General features: G+C 47.3%; 1 protein-coding gene and 1 non-coding gene across 7 annotated transcripts in view; both read right to left on the reverse strand.

The window, feature by feature from the left end:
- Positions 1 to 574: 574 nt before the first annotated feature.
- CHD4 (chromodomain helicase DNA binding protein 4) overlaps positions 575 to 22115 on the reverse strand; it is a 29312-nt gene continuing 7771 nt past the window's right edge. For 2 of the 6 annotated variants that reach the window (XM_070371794.1, XM_070371792.1), the window contains exons 9-40: positions 21861 to 22039; positions 21462 to 21701; positions 19275 to 19478; positions 18967 to 19172; positions 18495 to 18626; positions 18319 to 18415; positions 17491 to 17682; positions 16806 to 17006; positions 16507 to 16644; positions 15941 to 16062; positions 15654 to 15827; positions 15179 to 15320; positions 14956 to 15087; positions 14749 to 14866; positions 13276 to 13400; positions 12700 to 12937; positions 12363 to 12538; positions 9006 to 9186; positions 8835 to 8921; positions 8655 to 8743; positions 8420 to 8553; positions 7949 to 8093; positions 7671 to 7836; positions 7315 to 7412; positions 7082 to 7211; positions 6757 to 6828; positions 6118 to 6255; positions 5772 to 5880; positions 5525 to 5657; positions 1997 to 2195; positions 1120 to 1283; positions 575 to 937 (exon numbers count right to left, since the gene is read on the reverse strand). In XM_070371794.1, coding sequence (XP_070227895.1) covers positions 920 to 937; positions 1120 to 1283; positions 1997 to 2195; positions 5525 to 5657; positions 5772 to 5880; positions 6118 to 6255; positions 6757 to 6828; positions 7082 to 7211; positions 7315 to 7412; positions 7671 to 7836; positions 7949 to 8093; positions 8420 to 8553; positions 8655 to 8743; positions 8835 to 8921; positions 9006 to 9186; positions 12363 to 12538; positions 12700 to 12937; positions 13276 to 13400; positions 14749 to 14866; positions 14956 to 15087; positions 15179 to 15320; positions 15654 to 15827; positions 15941 to 16062; positions 16507 to 16644; positions 16806 to 17006; positions 17491 to 17682; positions 18319 to 18415; positions 18495 to 18626; positions 18967 to 19172; positions 19275 to 19478; positions 21462 to 21701; positions 21861 to 22039 — 4679 coding nt within the window. In that variant the 3' untranslated portion in view covers positions 575 to 919. Of the gene's footprint in view, positions 938 to 1119; positions 1284 to 1996; positions 2196 to 5524; positions 5658 to 5771; positions 5881 to 6117; positions 6256 to 6756; positions 6829 to 7081; positions 7212 to 7314; positions 7413 to 7670; positions 7837 to 7948; positions 8094 to 8419; positions 8554 to 8654; positions 8744 to 8834; positions 9187 to 12362; positions 12539 to 12699; positions 12938 to 13275; positions 13401 to 14748; positions 14867 to 14955; positions 15088 to 15178; positions 15321 to 15653; positions 15828 to 15940; positions 16063 to 16506; positions 16645 to 16805; positions 17007 to 17490; positions 17683 to 18318; positions 18416 to 18494; positions 18627 to 18966; positions 19173 to 19274; positions 19479 to 21461; positions 21702 to 21860; positions 22040 to 22115 lie in introns of all 6 variants that reach the window. The other 4 variants (XM_070371795.1, XM_070371793.1, XM_070371796.1 and 1 more) reach the window with 3 other exon arrangements.
- On the reverse strand, positions 7494 to 7631 carry LOC138988055 (small Cajal body-specific RNA 11). Its single transcript, XR_011464399.1, has one exon. It is a non-coding gene; the product is annotated as a small Cajal body-specific RNA 11 (non-coding RNA).

Raw genomic sequence — 22115 nt, forward strand, 5'->3', positions numbered from 1 at the left:
GCGAGGAAGATCCTTTCATTTTATGCGTATTTCTACAGCTTGGAGAAGCCTGCTTCCGCACGCTCGCAGAGCCGGGAAGCCAAGGATCAGGTTGTGAACCGCGGGGGGCGGGGCGGAGGCGGGAGGCGGCGGGTGCGCTCAGGGGACGGCGTCCTGCCCGGAACACGTGCACAGATAGGAGCGTCGATTCTTCCGTGGACTCTGATGATGCAAGGAAACCCCTATTCTCCAATTACAGGTGTCCCAGGGCTCCCATCACTCACTCACCCACCTGCACCTACACCCACACTGAACCAGAGCACTAAAATACAAGGAAACTTTTATTTTCAGTTTTCATCAAGAAATCTGCTGTTTTTTGCTTTTTTTTTTTTTATGCTTTTGGTTCTTTTCTTTTTTTTTTTTTTTTCCACTTTATTTCATTCTAGCCACTCAGGGGCTGGAGCCGCTGGGTTCCTGGTATTAAAAAGATGCCAACAGAGGTAGCTGTGTCTCGCCCAGGGGCCCGGCCCACTGTGAATACCCCCCAAAAAGGAGAAAAGAAAACACAAAATCAACCAACAAAATAAAACGGAAGGAGGAAGAAACTCAGATCATTTTCTTCAAGCCTGGCGGGAACCCACAACAGTTCGTGTTGTAACAGACAGTGTTACAGTGGGGAGAAGCCAGGGCCCAGAAGGCCAGCCCGCCAGCTCCCTGCAGATGGCGCCGGCGCTACTGCTGCAGTCTCTCCAGCAGGAAGGGCACCACTGCCCCTCACTCCCTCCCCTCCCCTAGTGCTCGGGGGGCTGTTCCTCTACAACTTAGAAGATGGGGCAGAAGGAAGGAGAGGGTCTCTCGGGCGCCCAGGGGAGAATCTGGGCAAGGGAAAGTGAGGAAGGTCACTGCTCAGCGGTGGAGGTGGTATTTTCCATCTGGGTCTTCACTGCTGCTGGGCTACCTATAGGAAGACAAGGCCAAGGGAGTCAGAGTTCCAAGACCACAGCAACCCACCAGATCCCAAGAGAACTCACTGGTAAGCCCACCCGCTGCCCAGCCTGTAAAGCTAGGGACAAACAGCAAAGTTTCCAACTTCTGGAATGGCTCTGTTCAACAGCTGGCCAGAGGAAAATGGTCCTATACCTGCTGTGGAGGTGGTTCAGGCGCCCGGTTTGCCAGGCGACTGAGAATATTACGCTCTGACATCTGTAGCCTCACAGCAACTGGGGGGATTCGGGCAATAGTGGCTGGGAGTCGAGTCACATCGGCTTTCATGTCACTCAGCAGTTCTTCTAGCTGTTTCAGAACTGCATGGGGAGAAAAAGATGCGGTGAGCCGTGGTGGTCAAGACCCAGGTCTGTCCTCCCATATGGGGACCATCCCTTCCCCCTAGAACTTCTCAGCTACCGAAACTGATGTGCTGGAATACTGTCATTTGTCACTGAGTCACCTGACCTGGCTCCACCACGTATTTCTTATTCCTCATGTTCCAGTTCCAGCTGCCCGTGAGTCTATGATTTTAAAGTCACCTGTTCCTTGATCCCTATTGTCTTATTTCCTCCACTTCTTGAATAGTTATTCCGTTTCCTTTTCTCATCTTTCCTCTATTCTTTTGGAGCTCTCCCTTCTTCCTACATACCAGCCTTCTTTCTGTCCTTTCACCCTCCACCCCCCTCACAGTGTCTTAACTTTAATCAGAAACTGAATGTTGAAAGGGGTCTAGAACTTGACAGGATATTAAATCACCTGAAATTACCTCTAAACTACCACAGATGAAACTATGTTATTCTGCTTTGTTTCCACCTCCAGGAACTATATTCAAGTTAAGAGGCAAAGAACTACTGTCCTTGATTGCCTTTAAGATGTCAGCTGCCTGAGGAGGAAGGCGAGGATACCACGCATACCCTAAGCTCCCAGACAAAGGGGCTGGATAAAGGCTGAGGCTGGAGGAGTAACTGTGTACTGGGGAGGGGCAGAGAAGGAAGAGGCCAGGTTGGCAGGAGGCAGGGGAGCCACTGGCTACCTTTGTGCAGGACTGCATTAGCTGGCTTGTTTCCTGCCATGGACTCCTTGGACAGGTGCTGATGACTCTCTGCCAGACACTCCACCTCAGCAAAGCGGGTGTTTAGGGCCATGGAAGGGTGAGAAGGGTCCTCTGACATGTTGAGGTAAGCTGCCCGACGCAGCTGCTCCTCAATCACCAGGGCTTGTTCTAAGAGCTGGACAAGAGACAAAGAGGAGACGGCAATCAGACTGATGCTCACTCCGCTTGCTTCTGACGGGCCTCTCAGAACCTGTAAAGAACCTCACAGATGGATGCTCCCTCCCCCTCATCTGGCAGTCCAACATTATACTACGGCCTTTTTTACCCCTCTTTGGAGGTCTGTGTTTTTAAAAGTTCTTCACCCTTTACTGATTCACCCTTATACAAAAATGATACTCAATTTAGAACATAATGTATAAAGAATTCAAATCACAATTCCACCTCCAAAAGATAACGTTAAAGGTTTTTCATTACATATGTTTTTTACAAAATTAGATTCTATATACGTATTTATATTGCTTTCACTCAAAGTTACATAGTTAAGTGAAGTCACTCAGTCGTGTCTGACTCTTTGTGACCCCATGGACTGTAGCCTACCAGGCTCCTCCGTCCATGGGATATTCCAGGCAAGGGTACTGGAGTGGGGTGCCATTTCCTTCTCCAGAGGATCTTCCCAACCCAGGGATCAAACCTGAGTCTCCCACATTGCAGGCAGACGCTTTACTGTCTAAGCTACCAGGGAAGACAAGTCTTACATGGTAAAACTCTATAAATAAAATATGACTTTAAACAGTTGCATGACAGTCATCCTTTGGATATAACTACCCTATCCCTTAAGTTGTTTTACTCTTTAAAAAATTATTCCTGTTGTTTCTTTTCTTTCACCTCCATATCTCACTCCCATTCCTTTCCTTCCTCAAATAGGCAATCCTTTTAATATACCTACTTTTTTGTGGGTTTTCTTGAGGATAGTATTGTTTCATGTGTGTTTTCTAATTTATAGAATGTTTTTCTGTAAACATTATAAAATTGTTTCCTCCTTTCCCCACTATGTATCTTTTTAAATGGTCCATTTATGTTATAGAAATGTATTTTGTTGCTTCTACCTGCTGCTGAATGATGTGATGTGAATCCACATTTTACCTACCCACACACCCAGTGTCGAATATCTTTGGTTGCCTCCAGACCCCACCACCAAAACTCATATTGCAACAAACACTTGACATGTCGCCTGCTGGAGCTGTGTAAAAGGTCCTTTGAAACACATTCCAAGGGAAAGAATGTTGATACTTGAGTTACGAGGCTTATTTTACTCAATGATCCTCTGGTTCTTAAAAAGAATGAATTCATTAGAGATCAGGAAAAAGGAGAGTATGAGAATAATGGACTGTTGTTTCTTCCACAAGACCTGCCTACATCAAGGTCTACTAATTTATGCTCAAACAGACCAGACATCTACCTTCAACTTATATACCCTGTCTCCTTCACCAGCTTCCTCCCTCTTGCCCCAAACTATAAGCTTTCTCCAGAATCAGCATTCTCTCTCACCTCCTAGCATCAGCCAGCCCCTCTATGCAAATGGGGTGGTGCTTCTCAAACCTGTACCTCAGGCACCGACTGTTCTGTTCCCACTTGTGCATGGCTGATCACTTTGATCCCACTTGTTGATGGTGCTGGGGTATTTACTTCTCAAAAACACCAAAGGACTTGTCTAGAATGGAACTCTTTTCTACAGACTGCTTGCTCTCCTCAGTTCTCTCATCTGCCGATTATAATGTAACTTTCTCAGCAACTCAGACTCAAAACCTCAGTTGAGTCTCACTCCTTTGTATCTCAAATCCAGTCAAGTAAGTCAGGGGTCAGCAAACTATGGCCTGTGGGCCGAATCTGGGCCACTACCCGTTTGTGGATGACCCAAGAACTAAGAATAGGTTTTTGGCTTTTAAATGGTTGGAAAAAAATCAAAGTAATAGTTTATAACACTTCATATAAATTATATGAAGTTCATATTTTAGCATCAGTAAATTAAACTTTTACTGGAACACATTCATACTTTCTGGTTTATCGCATACAGCTGCTTGCGTATCACTACAGAGTTTGTCTTACAAAGGAGCCTGAAATACTCTGGCCCCTTAACAGAAAAAACCTGCTGACCCCACAGTAAATCAATAAATCCTAAAAATTTGTCTAGTGTTTCATTTCCTTTATTTCATCCTTTTCCACAGCCAGTGTAAGAGTTGAGCCCTCACTACCTCAGGAGTATAGAGTAGTTCTGTAATCTCATGAAATGTTCTATTTCAGTTTCCCTTGGTTGTGTCAAAACCCTTCACAAACCCTCAATAGCTACCCATGAACTGTAAGGTTAAGCCAGGCCTCCAGCCTTACCTCTCTCTCCAGCCTACCTCCTACCACCACCATGAGTGTCTCCTACACCCGACCTGGACTATTTGCTGTTTCCAAACACCCTACCTAAAGCTCTACAGCCTGTATACCCAACCTAACCCTTTTGTTCATAAAGCCTCCTGTTTCTATCTATCCAACAAATCTCTATTCATTCCAAGGGGATTTCTTTGGTAGTCCAGTGGTTACAACTCTTGCTTCCCAAGGCAAGGGGTGCAGGTTATATTCCTGGTTATGGAACTAAGATCCCACAGGCTTCCTGGCCAAACAACCAAAACATAAAACAAGCAATATTGTAACAAATTCAGTAAGACTTTAAAAGTGGTCATTAAAAAAAATAAAAAATTGTAGGAAAAAAACTTCCATCTTCTCCGTGAAGCATTTGTGAGCGCTCCCCACCTTCCCCCTGGAGAACTTCTTTATGGATTTAGCAGTCTCCATCGCAACACTTAGACTGAAACACACTTGACCACACATTTGCTGCTACTTTAAACTGAAAGCTTGAGAACAGGCACCAGGCCTGTCCCTGTGCCACCTGCTACTTGGCACATGATGTTGGAAGGCTCACTGGTATGCATTCCTCCCTCCCCAATTATAATACTTAGCTTGAGATTCATGTGCCTTGTCTTCATTTTGATGTCTCCACAAGGTGCCCTCAGTACAATTTGCTGCATTCCTGACAAAGGTGTCCCTTCAGTCCTGGGCATATTAGCCCCAGCATTTCTAAAAATGGAGGTCTACGTCTCTGAATCTCCCCACCCCTCATCCGCACAGACTCAGGAACTGACAGCCCCGCCTCCTTACAGTCAATTCAATCACACTTGTGTCTTTCCTGAACACTCCAACCTGCAGAGGTCCCCTAGCACACCCATGGTGCTGGTCTCTGTCATTTGTCAGGCAGTCATCTTCAGCCATTAAGTAACTGCTTACTTTTCAAGTCTGTCTTGATCTCTAAGATACTTGGGAGCAAAGCCATTCACAGGATACACAGTTAAGTACCCAGGAAAACATACAGTATAGCTGAATGACCAGACTTCCTCTGCAGTCCCTTCTGCACTCTAAAGGCCATCCCATAAAGCCTGTATTCCTCCCATTCCTGCTCACCTTGAACCTTCGGGCTAGAAACTTATTCTTGATCTCTAAGAAATTGCCACGGTTCATTTCCCCCTTGAAAGGTTCATTGAGGATGGCATAGCGTGGATCATTCTGGATGTCCTGCCAACGGGCATAGCCATGGCTGTTGGAAAATTAATCGCTCAGGAAAAATGAAACAAGGGAAAGTAAGAACATCCAACTGTTAGACCGGCAGAAATCCCACCAGAACCTTGGATTGGACTCAGGCAAAGGATACTTTATGATGCCAGCCAGTAGCCAGTAGTCATGGCGTCGGTGCCAGATCTCGTAAGTCTTCTTGGTGACAGTGGCTGCCCGCTCCTCATTCTGCCACAGGGAGTGCAGCTCTGAAGAGAGGTATGGGGAACGGGGAGAAACACAAAGGCAGACACCACTGAGGATTCAGCTACTTAACTCCTGACCCGGTACCAACTTACTGTGCCTTTGGCTTTGTAACAGGGACCCCAGAGGAGTGTGCTGTAGGCCTGGCATTCCCTCTAGGAGAGCCAAAGTCTCCGTACCTTGGTTTCTGACAAGAACCCTAATTTCACCTTGAATCTTTCCAGTGGGCCCCTTTTTCATACCCGTAAAACCACCATCTGCAATGTTGAACATGAAACGCTGTTTAATATTTTTCTTCTGCTTCTCATCATTCAGGTCCTTGGGGGTCTCTCCATTCTGAAGCATCACCTCTTTTTTCTCCTCTTCTTCTTTCTTCTCTTCTACAGAACAGACAGAAGAGAAATGTCAGCTCTAGACAGAAGACAGCACCATGGCCCTTACCGGTACATACAGCACCGTGTGCTACGAGACCACCCATCTACTTCCACCCTTTCTCCACGTGTTTTTTATATATATATATATATATATATATATATATATATATATGTATATATTTGGCTGCACTGTGTCGTAGTTGCAGCATGTGAGCTCTAGTTCTCTGACCAGGGATTGAACCTGGGCCCCCTGCGTTGGGAGAGCAGTCTTAACCACTGGACCATCAGGGAAGTCCCCACATGTAACTGTTTCTTAAACCCACAAAAAGGTGCCACCAGCCCACTGACCATCACAGGTGGGGAGAGGGGGAGTCTTTTAGCTTGGGATAAAATGATTCTATCAGTATGGATGGGGAGCCTGTGGGCGGAGAGGTGTCTGGGAGACAAAGTTCTTCCTTTCAGCAATAGAGTCCTTTTACAGTACAGTTGGCTTCTCCAAACACCCACCTTTGTCCTCCACCACGATGGGAGTCAGATCAACTGCTGCCTTCTCCTCCACCTTCTCCACATCAGCATTACCTGGGGGGAATAGATGGCACTGAGAACATACCTAAACAAGAGTGCTCCCCACCTCTGTTAGATCTGAAATAGTCCTAAACCTAAACCTTAATGATTAAAGTCATAAAAGATGTCCTGAGGGACAAAAAGCCCACAGTTAAACTCAGGGGTGAAAGAGTCTTCCGTGTGTCAGTTCCTCTGGACTGCCTCCAGCTGGGCTGCAAGTCGAAGTCCTTTGGTTCGCAGGGTCTGCAGGGCACGCAGATTGACATACCTTTCGGATCTGTCTCCATCGCTTCCTCTGTTCTCTCCTTGACCTCTGCCTTTTCCACTTTCTCCTCTCCCTCAGGAGGCTCCACTGGGACCTTCTCCTCCTCTGAGGCAGGAGCAGGGGGCTGTGTACACTTCAAAAGAGAGAAGACAGAGGTTGAAGCAGACGGGCCAGCCTCCCACAGGGAGAATGGGCCAATCCCACGGCCTCCAGTGTGGCGTCTGTCACCCTCTCACCTCAACGGCGGCCTCAGGGGGTACAGACTTCACCTCCTTCTCTGCCTCTGCACTCTCTTCTTCTTTGAGGTTATTTTCCTCTACTTTTATCCCATCCTCTGCAGACCAACAATAGACATTAATTAAGAAGGTCCCAGATCAAAGAGAAGGTCATGCCTTCTCAGTCTGTCTCATCTTAAACTGTCCTCTCGTGCCTTTAAGAGCCAGCCCTATTCTCAGGACGGCCCTCCTAAACTGAGAGGGAGCTTGCTGTGCGTCCTGCCGGAGTCCCCTGAGAACTCAGCACAGGGGAACAGAAAAACCACAGGCCAGGACAAAAAGAAGAGGACAGAGGACTAACACCCAGGAGCACTCACCGGCAGGCGGGGCAGGAGCTGGAGTATTGGGTTGTGTGTCCCCAGGAGTGGAGGGGGTAGGAGTCTTTGGGGACGGTGACCCTGGCTGGGACATTTTCTTATTTTCCTCTACTTCTGCGAGTTCAGGCATGCTCCAGCGCCCGTTAACATGTTCAAACTCCTGAACCTGCAGCAATGGGACAAGAGGTTGAAGACCCGAGTCCAACTAGGCTCCTTCCCTGCTGGCTCTCCAGCTCCCACTATAAGCCCTGGATCACCGAGGGAGGCTCAGGGCTCACCTTCTTGCGAATCAAGGACATAACCCCAATCCGAGTAAGGACATGCTGGCGAGACAGGCCTTCTCGGGGGACGCCATCAGCAAAGGTCTCGGCCCCATCTGCTCCCGGCTCACATAAATGCCGCATAAAAAGTGAGACATAAGCCCTGTGGTAAAGAAACAGAAACAGGTTAAAGAGCAGCCAGCTCCCAGACCAGACTCCTTCCCACCCGCAGGGCAGTCAGGCCTCATGCTGGAAATGACTGTGGCTCCATGTGAGGTAAAGCCCGCCATGGTGCTGAGAGCTGGTCTCCAGACCCCACGCTGTGCCCCAGGTCCTCTGCTGGGGAAGCAGGGAACAGAGAGCCCTTCTCCTAGCAGCTGCACTTCCAGCTTCAGCAGAAGTGCCTCCTGGCACAGCAGGCTCCAGTGTGCAGAAAGACCCGGACTCAGAGGCCTTGCTTTACAGTGCTCAACCAAGCACTCGACTTACTTGAACTCCTTCTCAGATTTGCCTCGCAGATCCCGCACGAGCCACTGGGTGGTAAAAGCATCCTGAGGGGGCATCCCATAGCGCATAATTGCATTAAGAAAGGCTTTTCGCTGACGAGCATTAAAACCAAGAACCTGGGGGGCAGAAGGAGCCAGGTGAGAGGGAGGCAACCCAACTCCCCCAAGACCCGACAGCCACTCGCACCCACCCTGCCCTAGGACCGAGTGGTACTCACTTCAATATTCCCACCAACACGGGCCAACAGAGGAGGCAATGGCTTATCTTTATCATTCCGCAGGCCCTTGCGACTGGGCCTGCGGGGAGCTACAAGAAGAAAAAGGACGTGTGAGCGACGCTGATCAGGATGTTAGACAAAGCAACAGGTAAAAATCCAACAGAAAGGCACGGGCCTCACCTTCTGAACGTTCGTCAAAGTCTTCATCACCTTCCTCTGAGGCCACCGAATAATCGGACTGGTTGTCGGACTGGTCGTCCTGCCAATCTGGAGGGAGAGAGGGCAGATGAGCGGGGCCCACTGCTCTAGTGGAACGGCCCATGGGTGGGGGGCGGGGCCGGCCACACACACCTCGGTCCTCCTGCGAGCCATCATTGTAGTTGACCTGTTTACGAATTCTTTTTCCTTTGCCCAGGTTTCGGGCCAGATCTTCTTGCTGCTGCTCATAATGGTGCCGCAGCAATTTCTCCCAGTAGTCGGGATCCACACTTTCTTCCTGTTTTATGATCTCCCGTTCCACCTCCTCTTCCTCCTGGGGCAGAGGGAGGGCCAGGACTCAGGGCTGCTGCACCCCCAGCTACCCCTGGTCCTCACAGTTCCCACTCTGTTAGCTGCTGTTCATGACTTGACTCTGAAATACATGGTGTACCTGCTTGAACCTAAGAACTTGAAAGAAATTTAATTGACAGGACAAGCTGTTATCACAAGATAGAAGGATGAAGAGACAATATGCATTCTTTTAACCCCTTTTACTGACACACAAACAGTTGGGAGATGGTAAAATGTAGGAAAGAGATTACAGCCTTAGCAAGGCAGAATGGAGAAGCTTCTGAAATACTGCAGAAGATTCTCCCAAGCAATAAAGTAGAAGGGCCATAAGCCCTTTCTGTTCTTCATAAACTTCATAAAAGTTTATCAACTGTGAAAAAAAAATTACATATCCTCTTATATCCCCATAATGTTTATGCTCCTCTGAAAGTCTTCACTTTTTTTTTTCCGATAGTTTAGGACCACCAGTTCCAAATCCTTTACATTAGAATTAAGCTGTTAACAGCATTGATATAAGAAACAACCTACATCTCCACCATTAGGGAACCTGAATAAATTATGGGGGGGTGAAATGGATGAAGAGAGTCAAAAGGTATAAATTTAAGTTATGATGATTTTATACACAGCATGGAAACTCTAGTTAATACCATACTGCACATCTGAAAGTTGCTATTATAGTAAAAGAACAGTTCTTAAAAGCTCTCATCACAAGAAAAAAAAGTTAATACTATATATATGGTAACAGAACTAAACTTACTGGGGTGACATCTTGCAATACATACAAACCATTATGATTTGATACGATATACCAAATCACATCATACACCTTTAATATAATAGTATTTTATATTGTATCTCATTTTTTTAAGTAAATAAATTATGGTACTTTCAAATGGTGACATATTACACAGGGGGGTGAGGCAGAAGTTCTTTCTGTACTGATTTGGATAAAATAAATCTTCTAAGATCAGGTAGACAAAAGTGAGGTACAGAACATCATGGAGAAGCCACTTTCCTTACATAGCAACAGGGATGCAACTAGAAATGATCATAGTCAGAAACAAATACCATATCACTTATACATGGAATCTGAAAGTATGACACAAACCTATCTATGGAACAGAATCATGGACCTAGAGAACAGACGGGTAGTTGCCAAGGGGAAGGGACTGCAGTGGGAGGTTGGGATTAGCAGATGTAAGCTTTCATATATAGAAGAGATAAACCACAAGGTCCTACTGTATAGCACAAGGAACTATATATAACATCCTATGATAACATAACAGATAAGAATATATATAAAGAAAATGTGTATATATACATATATATATTAAAAAGTATAACTGAATCACTTTGTTGCCCAGCAGAAATATACACAGCATTGTAAATCAACTATTCTTCCCATTTTTGTGTGGTGTGATTTAACACAACAGAAGTTTATTTCTTGTTCCTACAATGTCCATTACAGATCCGGGGGACTCTCCAGAACAGATACCTCTCTCCAGTGTGGGGGCCTCAGCGTTCCAGACTGCTCTGATCTCATACTCCTCTCTCTGGATGTGCTCACACGACAGAGGAGGAAGACAGCACTAGAGAGTCCTACACCAACAAATAAATGCTTCAGCCACGAACTGAGGATTCTGCAACAACCCACTGCTCAAAACTGTCTCAGGACCCTGTCTAACCACAAGGAGCAGAAAAGAATAACCACTCCCTTCTTTTTTTGGCTGTGCCATGTGGCTTACAGGATCCCAGTTCCCTGATCAAAGGCTGAACCTGGGCCCTCAGTAGTGAGAGCGTGGAGTCCTAACCACTGGATCACCAGGAAATTCCCTTCTTACTGTTCACTAGGATCCAAGCCCCATGTCTCCTTGTCTACTGCTATACCTCACTTAGAAGAGGACCTGGGGACTTCCCTGTGGAACAATACTTCAACTTTAGAAAAAACTACTTTCCTTAAAAGAAAAAGGGAAAAAGGTGTTTCTGTGTATATACACGTCTATATATATACATACACACATATGTGATTTACATGTATATAAAATAGTTTGTAAAATAAATATCACTTATCCCCAGCGAGGGTGCTAGGTAGCCAAAGGACTGGGGTGGGGAAGAGATACTTCTATAGCTTCTGAATTTTGAATCAGGAGACTTACAGCTGACCCCTGAACAACACAGGTTTGACCTACATGAGTCCACTCACACACAGATATTTCTCAACAGTAAATACTACAGTACCACACAGGGCACAACTGAATCTGTAGATGTAGGAGCTACACATATGGAGGGCTGTAATATTCAAAAAATAAAACTTTATGCAGCCACCTAGAGGGCCATCGTCAGGAAAGGTTAACAGTGGGAGGGAGAGTACCAGCCCTCTCTTGCAGCCACTCAGCACCTTCTGCCCTGGGTCCCTCCCAGGGTCCCTCCCAAATGTGGGCCACCCTGACAGGAGGGCAGTTTTGACTGAAGACTACTAGGCTGCAGACCAGTCAGACTTTTTAGCCATAAGCACACAACACTGAGGTTAAGATACATATCAGAAAAACAGCAAGAGGAATGATTCAGAGTTGGAAGGATGAGAATAGATGTCAAAGATCATCAGAAACTGATGTCAATTCAAAGAACCTTGACCTGGGTGGCTCAAAGGGGACCAGAAGGGAAAGAATTTTTTTTCTTTAATTCCATACTCTATTATTACATTGGGGGAAAAATATTAGAGTCCACACATTCGTAACTGAGTATTCTTTGTTTTCTGTTTTAAAAGACCCAGGAAACAGAAGGGAAAAAGGAAAAACAATTGTTTCCAAAAGTACAGGAAGACAGGCTAAGTACATATCACACCTCCTACCTTTTCTCTGGAGACAGTTGGGTTAGCAATCCAAAGTCTATTTATAGAGCTAATAAAATGCATAAGAGAAAATAAAGTAAGAGTCTAATAAAGCAGTTAATATAAATGCTTTGAGTGTGAAATGTGGCCAGTTACGTCCAAGAAGTGAATGTGATTTGCTCATACTTACAGAATTTCTTTTCAAAGAGGTGAAAAAATAATCACTGTACTAATTTGCCTACAGATGTTTTCCTCGTCTCAAATACCGTCGTGGTCTCAACTCCAACTTTTGGACGAATCACCAAGCACCGCATTGGACTCATACTCACCCCCATTTCTTCTTCTCGCACCACATACTGGGCCACTTTGAATGAGCTCAAATATTCATTCATGCCCTGTAGCTCCGTGTCTTCAGTCTCATCCTGGTTCCGGTCCAGCAGTCGTTCAATGGCTTTATCGTCATAGTGGATGACACTGCTATCTTCTCCCTCTTTGTTGTCTCCTCCTATAAAGAATCAGGGGTCCACACCCCCAGTTAGCATCAGCAGCTGCAGTGGAGAAAGCTAGCCCCACAGACCTGAGGTCTGAGTCCCAAGACCCTCAGGATCAAAGATGCCCTTTAGAGCAGCCACACCCCACACCAACACAAGTTCCTGACCAGCTCACCTCCATCTGTGGCCTCATCTTTGAACAGCTCCTCGGTGCCAAACTTGAGGATATCATCAAGCTCCTGTTTGGACATGGATCCAGTCTTGGAGCCCAGCCCAGGCCGAACAACGAGATGCGTCAGCATCATCTTTTTCTTGGCCACCTGCGTGATGCGCTCTTCCACAGACGCACGGGTCACAAACCGGTAAATCATCACCTTCTTATTTTGCCCAATACGGTGAGCTCTGCTAAAGGCCTGGAGTTGGATACAAAACGAAGACAAAAACTGAAGTAACCGTGTTTTTTTGCCCTGACTTTCACATAGTAAGCCAAACCCAGCATGAGGCTCGAGCTGCAGCTTGCCTCATGCAACTTCCTTTTGCACCCCTGCTCCCAGACACCATCCTCTACCGTGTTACCCAAAACAGGACCAGAGCGAACCCAAACTCTCCAGCTTACAATAAGGTAAAAGACATTTAAAAAGAATCTATTGTTTTCCCCTGAAACAACTAATTCCAGATGGTGGAGCCCTCACAGAGAACACTGTGCATTTCCAGTAAGTTACTATATGCCAAGGCTGCTGCCTCTGCTCACCTGGATGTCATTATGGGGGTTCCAATCAGAGTCGTAGATAATAACTGTGTCAGCAGTAGCCAGATTGATTCCAAGGCCCCCAGCTCGAGTGGAAAGCAGGAAGCAAAACTGCTGAGCACCTGGTGCTAAGAGAGGAACCACAATTCCAATGAACAAAAGTATAAGGAGCATCAGATATACAAAACCTCATTAGCAGATGCAAAATGCTACATATAGGATGGATAAACAACAGGTCCTACTGTGTACAGCACAAAGAACTGTGTTCAGTATCTTGTGATACACCACAGTGGAAAAGAATATGAAAAAGAAGATACATTTTTAAAAAAGACTTGTATATATGTATGACTCAATCACTCTGCTGTACAGCAGAAATTAACCCAACACTGTAAACCAACTATACTTGAATTAAAAAAATTAAAAAAAAAACAAAAAAAAAACACACCTCTTTAGGCAAACACCGAAGTATCAATAATGGTGTCGTAAGCAAAGAGCAACAACAGATACTGAGATGTGTGTGAAAGTTTAAGAAGAAATAGGATGTCACCATGGGCTCAAGTGTCCCCTAAAGGAATTTATCAATCACAATGAAGAAAACCTTACAGGGGAGAACTTAGGCAGACACCACCTGAACCAAGTAATCAAGGCCAACACCAGCAGTGGAACATTATCACTGTCACATAGTCCTTGGGAATGATGCACTGAAAAGGACACCGCATCACTCTTGCAGACTCCTGCCCGAAATGTCTAACATTGATCAAATCATGAGAAAACATCAACTAGACTGGTATTAGAAAAGCTAAACATTCTATAAAGAAGCTGACCAGTCACCATCAAAGATATCAACATCATGAGTAAAAAAGAATGAAGAAGTGGAAAAGACAACAACTATGAGTGATGTGGGATCTGTGAGTGGATCCTGACACATGGTCAGTGGTGACGTTCAAGTCTATGACCTGGTTAGTAGTATACTAGACACCAATGTTAATTTCCTGGATTTGAACATTGTACTGTGGTCATGTAAGTTATCAAGAAAAGCCCGGTGAAAGGTATACATGGACTCGCTATGTTATTTTTTTGAACTTTTGTGTTCAAAACTATCTCAAGTTATAAAGCTAAAAAAAAAAAAAAAGAGGAGGAGGTGGTAGCAGCTACTGAGACAAGCCTGCCACTAGCTTGCTATCTGGGCTTGGTAAATCTGGATAAATCTGGGTCCCTCCCAGGCCTCAGCAATGAAGATGATTAAATGAAGTGCCCTTCTTTTCAGCAGAGAGAACAAAGACTCCATAGGGAATTAACAATCTCCCAGAAATAATCTGATACATTCTTCCAGTCAAGAAATTCAAAAGTACTCTTCCATGTCGACAAAAGACCCTGAACCACTACCCAGAAAAACAGATGTGAGAGAACAAGTGATAGGTCGAGAGCTCTGAGTGAGTGAAGATGCCAGGATCAAAGCCATTCCTCCCCTCTTACCATTGAAGCGGTCAATGGCCTCCTGACGCATGTTCCCAGTGATTCCCCCATCAATACGTTCATATTTATAACCTTCGTGTTCCAGGAAGTCCTCTAGCAGGTCCAGCATCTTGGTCATCTGAAGAGGAGCAGAGTTAAATTACGGGATTAATTAGACGAAACTCCTCCCGTACGTCTCTGAGCTGTCCACTGCTACCCGGAAGTTACCTGGGAGAAGATGAGGACACGGTGCCCACCCTCCTTGAGGTTCTTGAGCATCTTCTGAAGCAGCAATAATTTCCCGGATGCTCTGATGAGGGCACTGCCGTCATACATGCCGTTAGGCATCTTAGGGGCTTCCTAGAGAGGAGCAAAAAAGAAAAAAAATAAAGAAAGAAACCCCACACGGAGCAGTCCCCACCCAGGGATGGACAAGGGGTGGCAGAGTTACCATGGCGGCCACGGGGAAGAGATATGGGTGGTTGCAGCACTTCTTAAGATCCATCACCACATTCAGCAGAGAGACCTGGTTGCCACCCCCTCGGGCATTGAGGGCTTCAAAATTCCGAGTGAGGATGTACTTGTAGTATTTCCTGTGTAGACGACAGGGTAAGAGATATCACCCTCGAGAGTCGTCACCTGGCTCACCATGTGGTTCCAGGGTCTGGGGCCTTCCTTCCAACACCTCTCACTTTGGGACTGAGGAAACCCAAGAAGCGCCATTGCCATCTTTTTAAACAAGGGAAGGAAGCGCTGAGTACTCTGGACCCAGCACCCCGGCCACAGGTTCCTTTGAGCCTCACTGGCTTGGTCACCACCCATCTCACATCAGAGTACGGGGAGGACTGGCAAACACCACACAGATGGGCCTGCGTGTCTAGCTGTGTCTGCCAAACGGAGCCAGCACCCCGTTTCTCCACACTCACTTCTGCATGGGGCTCAACTCCACACGCACGATCAGCTCTGTCTTGGACGGCATGTTCTTGAACACGTCAGCCTTGAGCCGCCGCAACATGTGAGGGCCCAGCATGTCATGCAGCTTTTTAATCTGGTCCTCCTTGGCAATGTCCGCAAACTCCTCCAGGAAGCCTTCCAAATTGCTTCAGAAGGAAAAGGAAAGAAGCTGTTGGAGAGGGGAAGGGAAGGGACATGACGCAGGAGGCAGAAGGAGCAGGAAGGATGAGGAGCTGACTGTGGACAAGCACACACTTACTGGAACCTCTCAGGGGTGAGGAAGTTGAGCAGGTGGAACAACTCTTCTAGATTGTTCTGCAGTGGAGTCCCTGTCAGCAACAGCTTGTGCTGGAGTGAGTAGCCATTTAGAACCCGGAAAAACTGGTGAAGCAGATGGAGAGAAGTGGAGTGCAATGAAAACAGGACTCCAGTACTTCTTTGTAAAGTCCCGTTTTACCGCCCAGCAGTTAAGCCCCTGCCCCTACCTCTATCTCTCTTAAAAAAATTTTTTTTTTATTATTCTTTATCTTCTTTCCACAGTGACTTTTTCTTTCAGCCACACTTTGCAATCTTAGCTCCCCAACTAGCTAATGAACCCGTGCCCCACACCCCCACCCCGGAGTAGAAGTGCAGAGTCCTAACCACTGGACCACCAGCAATGTCCTCCATCTCTCTTCTAAGGCCTGGCCTCCAAGCCTTATCTATCATGAGTGAGTAAGGAAGGCAGAGATCCTTTTTCCGTCTCCCGTGCTCCTAGGTCTCCTCTTCCTGAGTAGATGGTACCAGAACCCTAAAACTGGAGGCCACAGCTCCCCGGCCCCTCACCTTAGACTGATTGTTCTTGAGCCGATGGGCTTCATCCACAATGAGGCAGGCCCAGTCAATAGAGCCCAAGATGGCCATGTCAATGGTGATCAACTCATAGGATGTCAGCAGCACATGAAACTTCACAGATGCCTCTTTCTGCACAAGAAGGTGACTTGGTCACTCGTATCCAGGCCGAGTCAAGGGACTGGCCGGGGAGGGTGGGAGTGGGGGAATTCCCTCCTCTCACCTCACCCCAGGGACCAGACTCAAGGACGCCATAGCAACAACTCTACCCTACCCCTGCCTCTCTCAGGTACCTTCATGCGGGAAGCCTTCTTGCCACCACGAATGGCATTGTCTTCAAAGGAGAACTCATTCTCTCGGATGATAGCACGGCTGTCTTTGTCACCCACGTAGGTCACCACGTACATATCTGGAGCCCACATTTCAAACTCCCGCTCCCAATTGATGATGGTAGAAAGAGGGGCGCTCACTAGGAAGGGGCCTTTGGAATGACCCTGTGAGGAAGAAGAGCAGAGGGAGAGTGAGGACTCAGGACCCCACACAAAACCCCAGTGTCCACTGTCTGGTACCCGGCCCCTCCAGCAGGCAGAGGACTGGCCTGTGCACTGCTGCTGCCCCTCCTCCCTCCCCAGGATACAAACACACCCAGCCGCCTCCTTCCCACAGGTCCAGGCCTGCCTCCAGGGAGCTCACACACTGGTCTCTCCACACTGGCTTCACCCACTGTTCTGCTCATCTCAGCGCCCAGCCGACCCCCAGGACTGAGGCTCCGGGCACCCACCACTAACCTCCCCAAGGCTCCACTCCCTCCCATCTGTCTCTGGGTACTTAGGTCTCTCTTACTGTCAACTCAACACTGTTCTCCAGGTCAGAGACTAGTTTTTTTTTTTCCTTTCTCTGTCTCTTGGGAGTGCAAGAGAAGACCCTGAACACAGAACATTCCCCCAGACACAAAGCCAGTAGCCCCAGCTTTCGTACCTCCTTGTAGAGGGAGTACAGGAAGACTGCAGTCTGCACCGTCTTCCCAAGGCCCATCTCGTCGGCCAAGATGGTGTCGGTGCCCTGAGCCCAGGAGAAGCGTAGCCAGTTCAGGCCTTCCATCTGATAGGGGTGCAGGGTCCCACCCGTAGCATCCAGGTACTCTGGCTGGCGCTCATACTTCACTGTTGGCTGAAGGAGGAAAAGAGGAAGTCATGAGCTGGTGAGGAATTCCTTTCCTTCCCTAAGACAGTAGCTGCTCCTCCTCACACATGCTCACTAGAGCCTACTCAAGGACGCCACAAAAGACTGGCAGGGGAAAAGGTGCTTAACGGTTATTTTAAGTTTGTGTTTTACTTAGGGTCCTGCAAGAAGCAAGGCAAGATGGAGGTCTTGGTCCCACAGACATTAGAAGACTGACACGTCACAGTCTCCCTGGCAGCACAATAATTCTACCAGTCAAGATCTACCAGGTGAAAAGTTCTACGTTCTCCATAAATTTACTTTTAACCTTAACCTTACTCATATTTTACACAAAACCCCAAGGAACTGAGCCATGAATTAAGGCTCAAAAGACGCAAGTTCCAAAACAAGTTTCATAAAAGCTTGGTGTGTGACTCCTCCACGTTATGCCTATGTTTTTGCTTTTCTGACGAGGGAAAAGAAAATAAAAGTATTCCCAGTACTTTTCCTGGTTTCCAGAGACGTGGAGACACCAGGAAGCCATCTGTGTGAAGCATTTTAGCCACACTGACTTGAATGTCTTAGACCACCGTCAGAGGAGCACAGAAGACACATCGTCCTGCCCGCCCTTTTCTGCCAACTCACATCAACCGTTGGGGTTTCAGGGGGCCTCTCCAACTTCCTCAGCTTCACCTTCTTGAGCTTCTTGCCTGGTCGTCCCTCCTCACCCCTCATCAACTCCCTAAAGAGGACAGAGATGTCACAGCGCTGCCAGGGGTCCTTCTCAATAAGCAGCAGCTCTGATCACTGAGGTCGCTCACCTGTGATTCCAGTAGCTCTGCTTGAACAGGTCATAGTCCTGAATCTCCACATCCTCACTCTCCCAGGATGCCTGGTCATAGGGTAGGTCCCGCCACTTGATCAAGTAGTGGACGTGGCCCTTCTTGTCCACGCTGTAAGGTCAAGAGGAGAAAGCTCTGAGCCAGAAGGCCCCCTGCTCAGCTCCCCAGTCAGTCTTGCTCTCAGAAACCGCCAACAATAGATGTTCCAAACCAGGCCTCTGAGGAGGCCAGATGCCACATGGATTCGGAACCAATACATCTGGTCCACCAGTCTTTGCACCAAAAATGATCTCTAATCTACAGTCTATGGCTCAAAGGCCAGGATTCAGTCAGTTAATAAATAACACACTGAGTGTCTTGTCCGACTGTAAGTTACTGGTGAGGTCCATTTTCTGAATCCCCTGAGGATACGCAGCCCACCTCCAGGATGCCCGGCCGGCTCCATCGGTACCTGTGGTTGAGAATTCGGTGGATCATCATCCACTCGGGCTTTATCCCATAGCGATAGAAGCGCTCCTCCATCTCAGCGAATTTAGGGTCCTTGTTCTTCCGCTTCCGACTCTTCTCCTCGTCACCACCGAAGTCCCCAGAGGGTGGTTCATCCATGTCATTCTTGCGCTGATAGTTTCGGAACATCACTTGACAGTGTAGCTCCAACTGCAAGCAGGACGAGAAAGACATCAGCAAGAGTGATAGCCACCCTTCTCTCCACAGGCTGTACTCTCACTGCCGCCCCCATCCAGTCTCTCCCAGGCTCACCTGCAGCTCAGACACCCAGGAGCAGTGCCAGTATGACATCCCTTGCCACTTGACGAAGAACTGCCGCTCCGGCCGCCCCTCCAAGGGCTTGGGGGACGGAGTGTTGGGATCAGCATCTGGGGGCCGAGGCACTGGCGTGGGAGATGGTGGCTGACCCCACTTCCAGATTAGGATCTTCTGAACTTTGCCCTTGAGAGCTGGACACTAAGAGAGAAAAAGAGATGAGTCAATACCAAAGCACTACCATAGGGAGGAGATGTATACCTGAGAGCAGCTTCAACCTCATAGTTAGTAAAATCTCATTTCAATTACAGTCTTATCCCAAAACCCTTTGAGAGAGAGAATAGAATCTCCTGTTTCTGGACTTAGTCCAGGACTGGTGTGACATCACTCCTATCTGCCTAACAGAGCTAGCAGCTAGAGCAAGTAGGCACAGAGAAGTCACAGGCCTGGAGCCCAGGTTTCCTCGCTTAATCTATTAGATTGGTGCAAACATAATTGCAGTTTTGGACTGTGAAATTTAACATTTAATCATTATAACTAGGCTCAAACACAGTTTTATCAATCAAAACAGGGACTAATACAATAAACACATTTTTGCCAATGAGAAATACGTTTATTCCTGTGGTGTTAAAATCCAGGCTTCGTGATTCAATGAATTCTTGGAAAGGATTTTCCACATCATGCTGGTTGTGGAAGCATTTTCCCTGCAAAAAGTTTTTAAGCTGCTTGAAGTAGCAGTAGTTGGGAGAAACAGAGGTAGAGGTCAGGTGAATACGGCAGATGAGGCAAAATTTTGTAGCCCAATTTGTTCAACTTTTTGATTGAACATTGTGTGAACACCGCATGATGTTCAACATTGATTGAACATCAACTTTTTGATTGAAGCGTTGATTGTGTCATGTATGGTTGGGTGCTTTCATGGAGAAGAATCAAACCCTTTCATTGCTGTAGGTCTGGTAGCTCACACAATAAAGAATCTGCCTGCAATGCAGCAGACTGGGTTTCGATCTGTGCATCGGGAACATCCCCAGAAGGAAATGGCTACCCACTCCAGTATTCTTGCCTGGGAAATCCCACAGACAGATGAGCCTGGTGGGCTATAGTTCATGGGGTTGCAGAGTCGGACACTACTGAGCAGCTAACACACTTTCACTGACCAATGCTGGCTGCAGGCGCTGTGGCTTTCAGTGCATCTCATCGCTTTGCAGAGCATACTTCCAAAATGTAATGGTTTCACTGGGATACAGAAAGCCGTAGTGGATCAGACCGGCAGCAGACCACCAAACAGTGACCATGACCTTTTTTTGGTGCAAATTTGGCTTAGGAGATGCTTTGGAGCATTTTCTCAGTCCAACCACTGAGCTGGTTGTTACCAGTTATTGTATAAAATACACTTTTCATTGCGTATCAGTCTGATTGAGAAATGGTTCGTCATTGTTGCATAGAATAAGAGAAGATGACACTTCAAAACCTTTCCAATTTGCTTCAAATGCTGAAAAACCGTAGAATGGTTGATGTTGAGTTCTTCAGCAACTTCTTATGTGGTTTTAAGAGGATGAGCTTCAGTGATTACTCTCAGTTGGTCACTGTCAACGTCCCATGACCGGCCACTACACTCATCTTCAAAGTTCTCATCTCCTTTGCAAGACTTCTTAAACCACCACTGAACTGTACATTCGTTAGCAGTTCCTGGGCCAAATGTGCTGTTGATGTTGTGAGTTTTCTCCACTGCTTTATGACTCATTTTGAACTCAAATAAGAAAACTGATTGAATTTTCTTTTTGTCTAGCATCATTTCCATAGCTTAAAATCACATAAAATAACTGTTAGAAAAGACATAAACCAAGAAATATCCATTAAAATGATGTATAACACAACCACATTTAAGAATGTATTCCAATTATCAAATGGCAAAGTTCAACAGTGCTAAAACCTCATTTATATCCCACTTGGGAGAACAGGCAAAGCATCAGCTCTGTTGGAAGTCAGTCCTATAGCTTCCCAGGAGAAAGGCATCCCAGGACCACAAAGGAAGGAAAACCCCGGTTTCGGGGCTCAAAGGCCTCCAGCCCTCCAGTGGCCTCTCCTGCACCTCAGCCTGGAGATGCCCACATGGAAGAGGGGTGAACCCTTGGGCTGGTCCACGCCTCCCTCGTCTGAGCCCAGTTGGGGCCAGGCACTCACCGTGCAGCGGGGACACAGCCATTCGCCGTTGGGGATCTCTGGGAGGGGGGGGTTCAGGCAGTGGATGTGGTAGGAGGAGGGACAGGTGTCACAGCAGAGCAGCTCCCCGCCATCCTTGCAGACCCGACAGAACTCCATGTGGTGATCATCCTCTTCCTCAGGGTCTCCCCCAACCTCTTCCAGGATCTCCTCGCCCTCCGAATTGTCCTCCTTTGCCTCCCACTGGATGCCTTCCTTCTCCTGAAGTTGAAGACCACAGAGTCAGGTTACAACCACCCCCCACCCTCGCCCAGTTGGACCGCACCCTGTATTCCTCCAAGAGCATCCGAAAGCCCACAGCCAGCAGCACCAGCATGTCTCCCCCCGCCCAAGCCCCCGCCCTTGAGGCAAGGCACTCACGCAGTGTGGGCAGCTCCACTTGCCCTCGGGTGCCTTCTCCATGTCCGGGTCCAGGCAGACCATGTGGTATGCGCGGGGACACGTGTCACACAGGATGATCTCTCCGCCTTGCTGGCACACCTCACAGTAGTCCTGGTGGTCTGTCTCATAACCATCCACAGCAGTCACCTCCTCCTCGCCTGGGCAAGGAAGAGGGAAAGCCCAGTTATTAGAAAACGACCACCTCCCCCCACCCCTGAAGCCCAGGCCCCATCT

This window comes from Bos mutus, chromosome 5 (assembly GCF_027580195.1).
Source record: "Bos mutus isolate GX-2022 chromosome 5, NWIPB_WYAK_1.1, whole genome shotgun sequence".
Classification (NCBI taxonomy): domain Eukaryota; kingdom Metazoa; phylum Chordata; class Mammalia; order Artiodactyla; family Bovidae; genus Bos; species Bos mutus.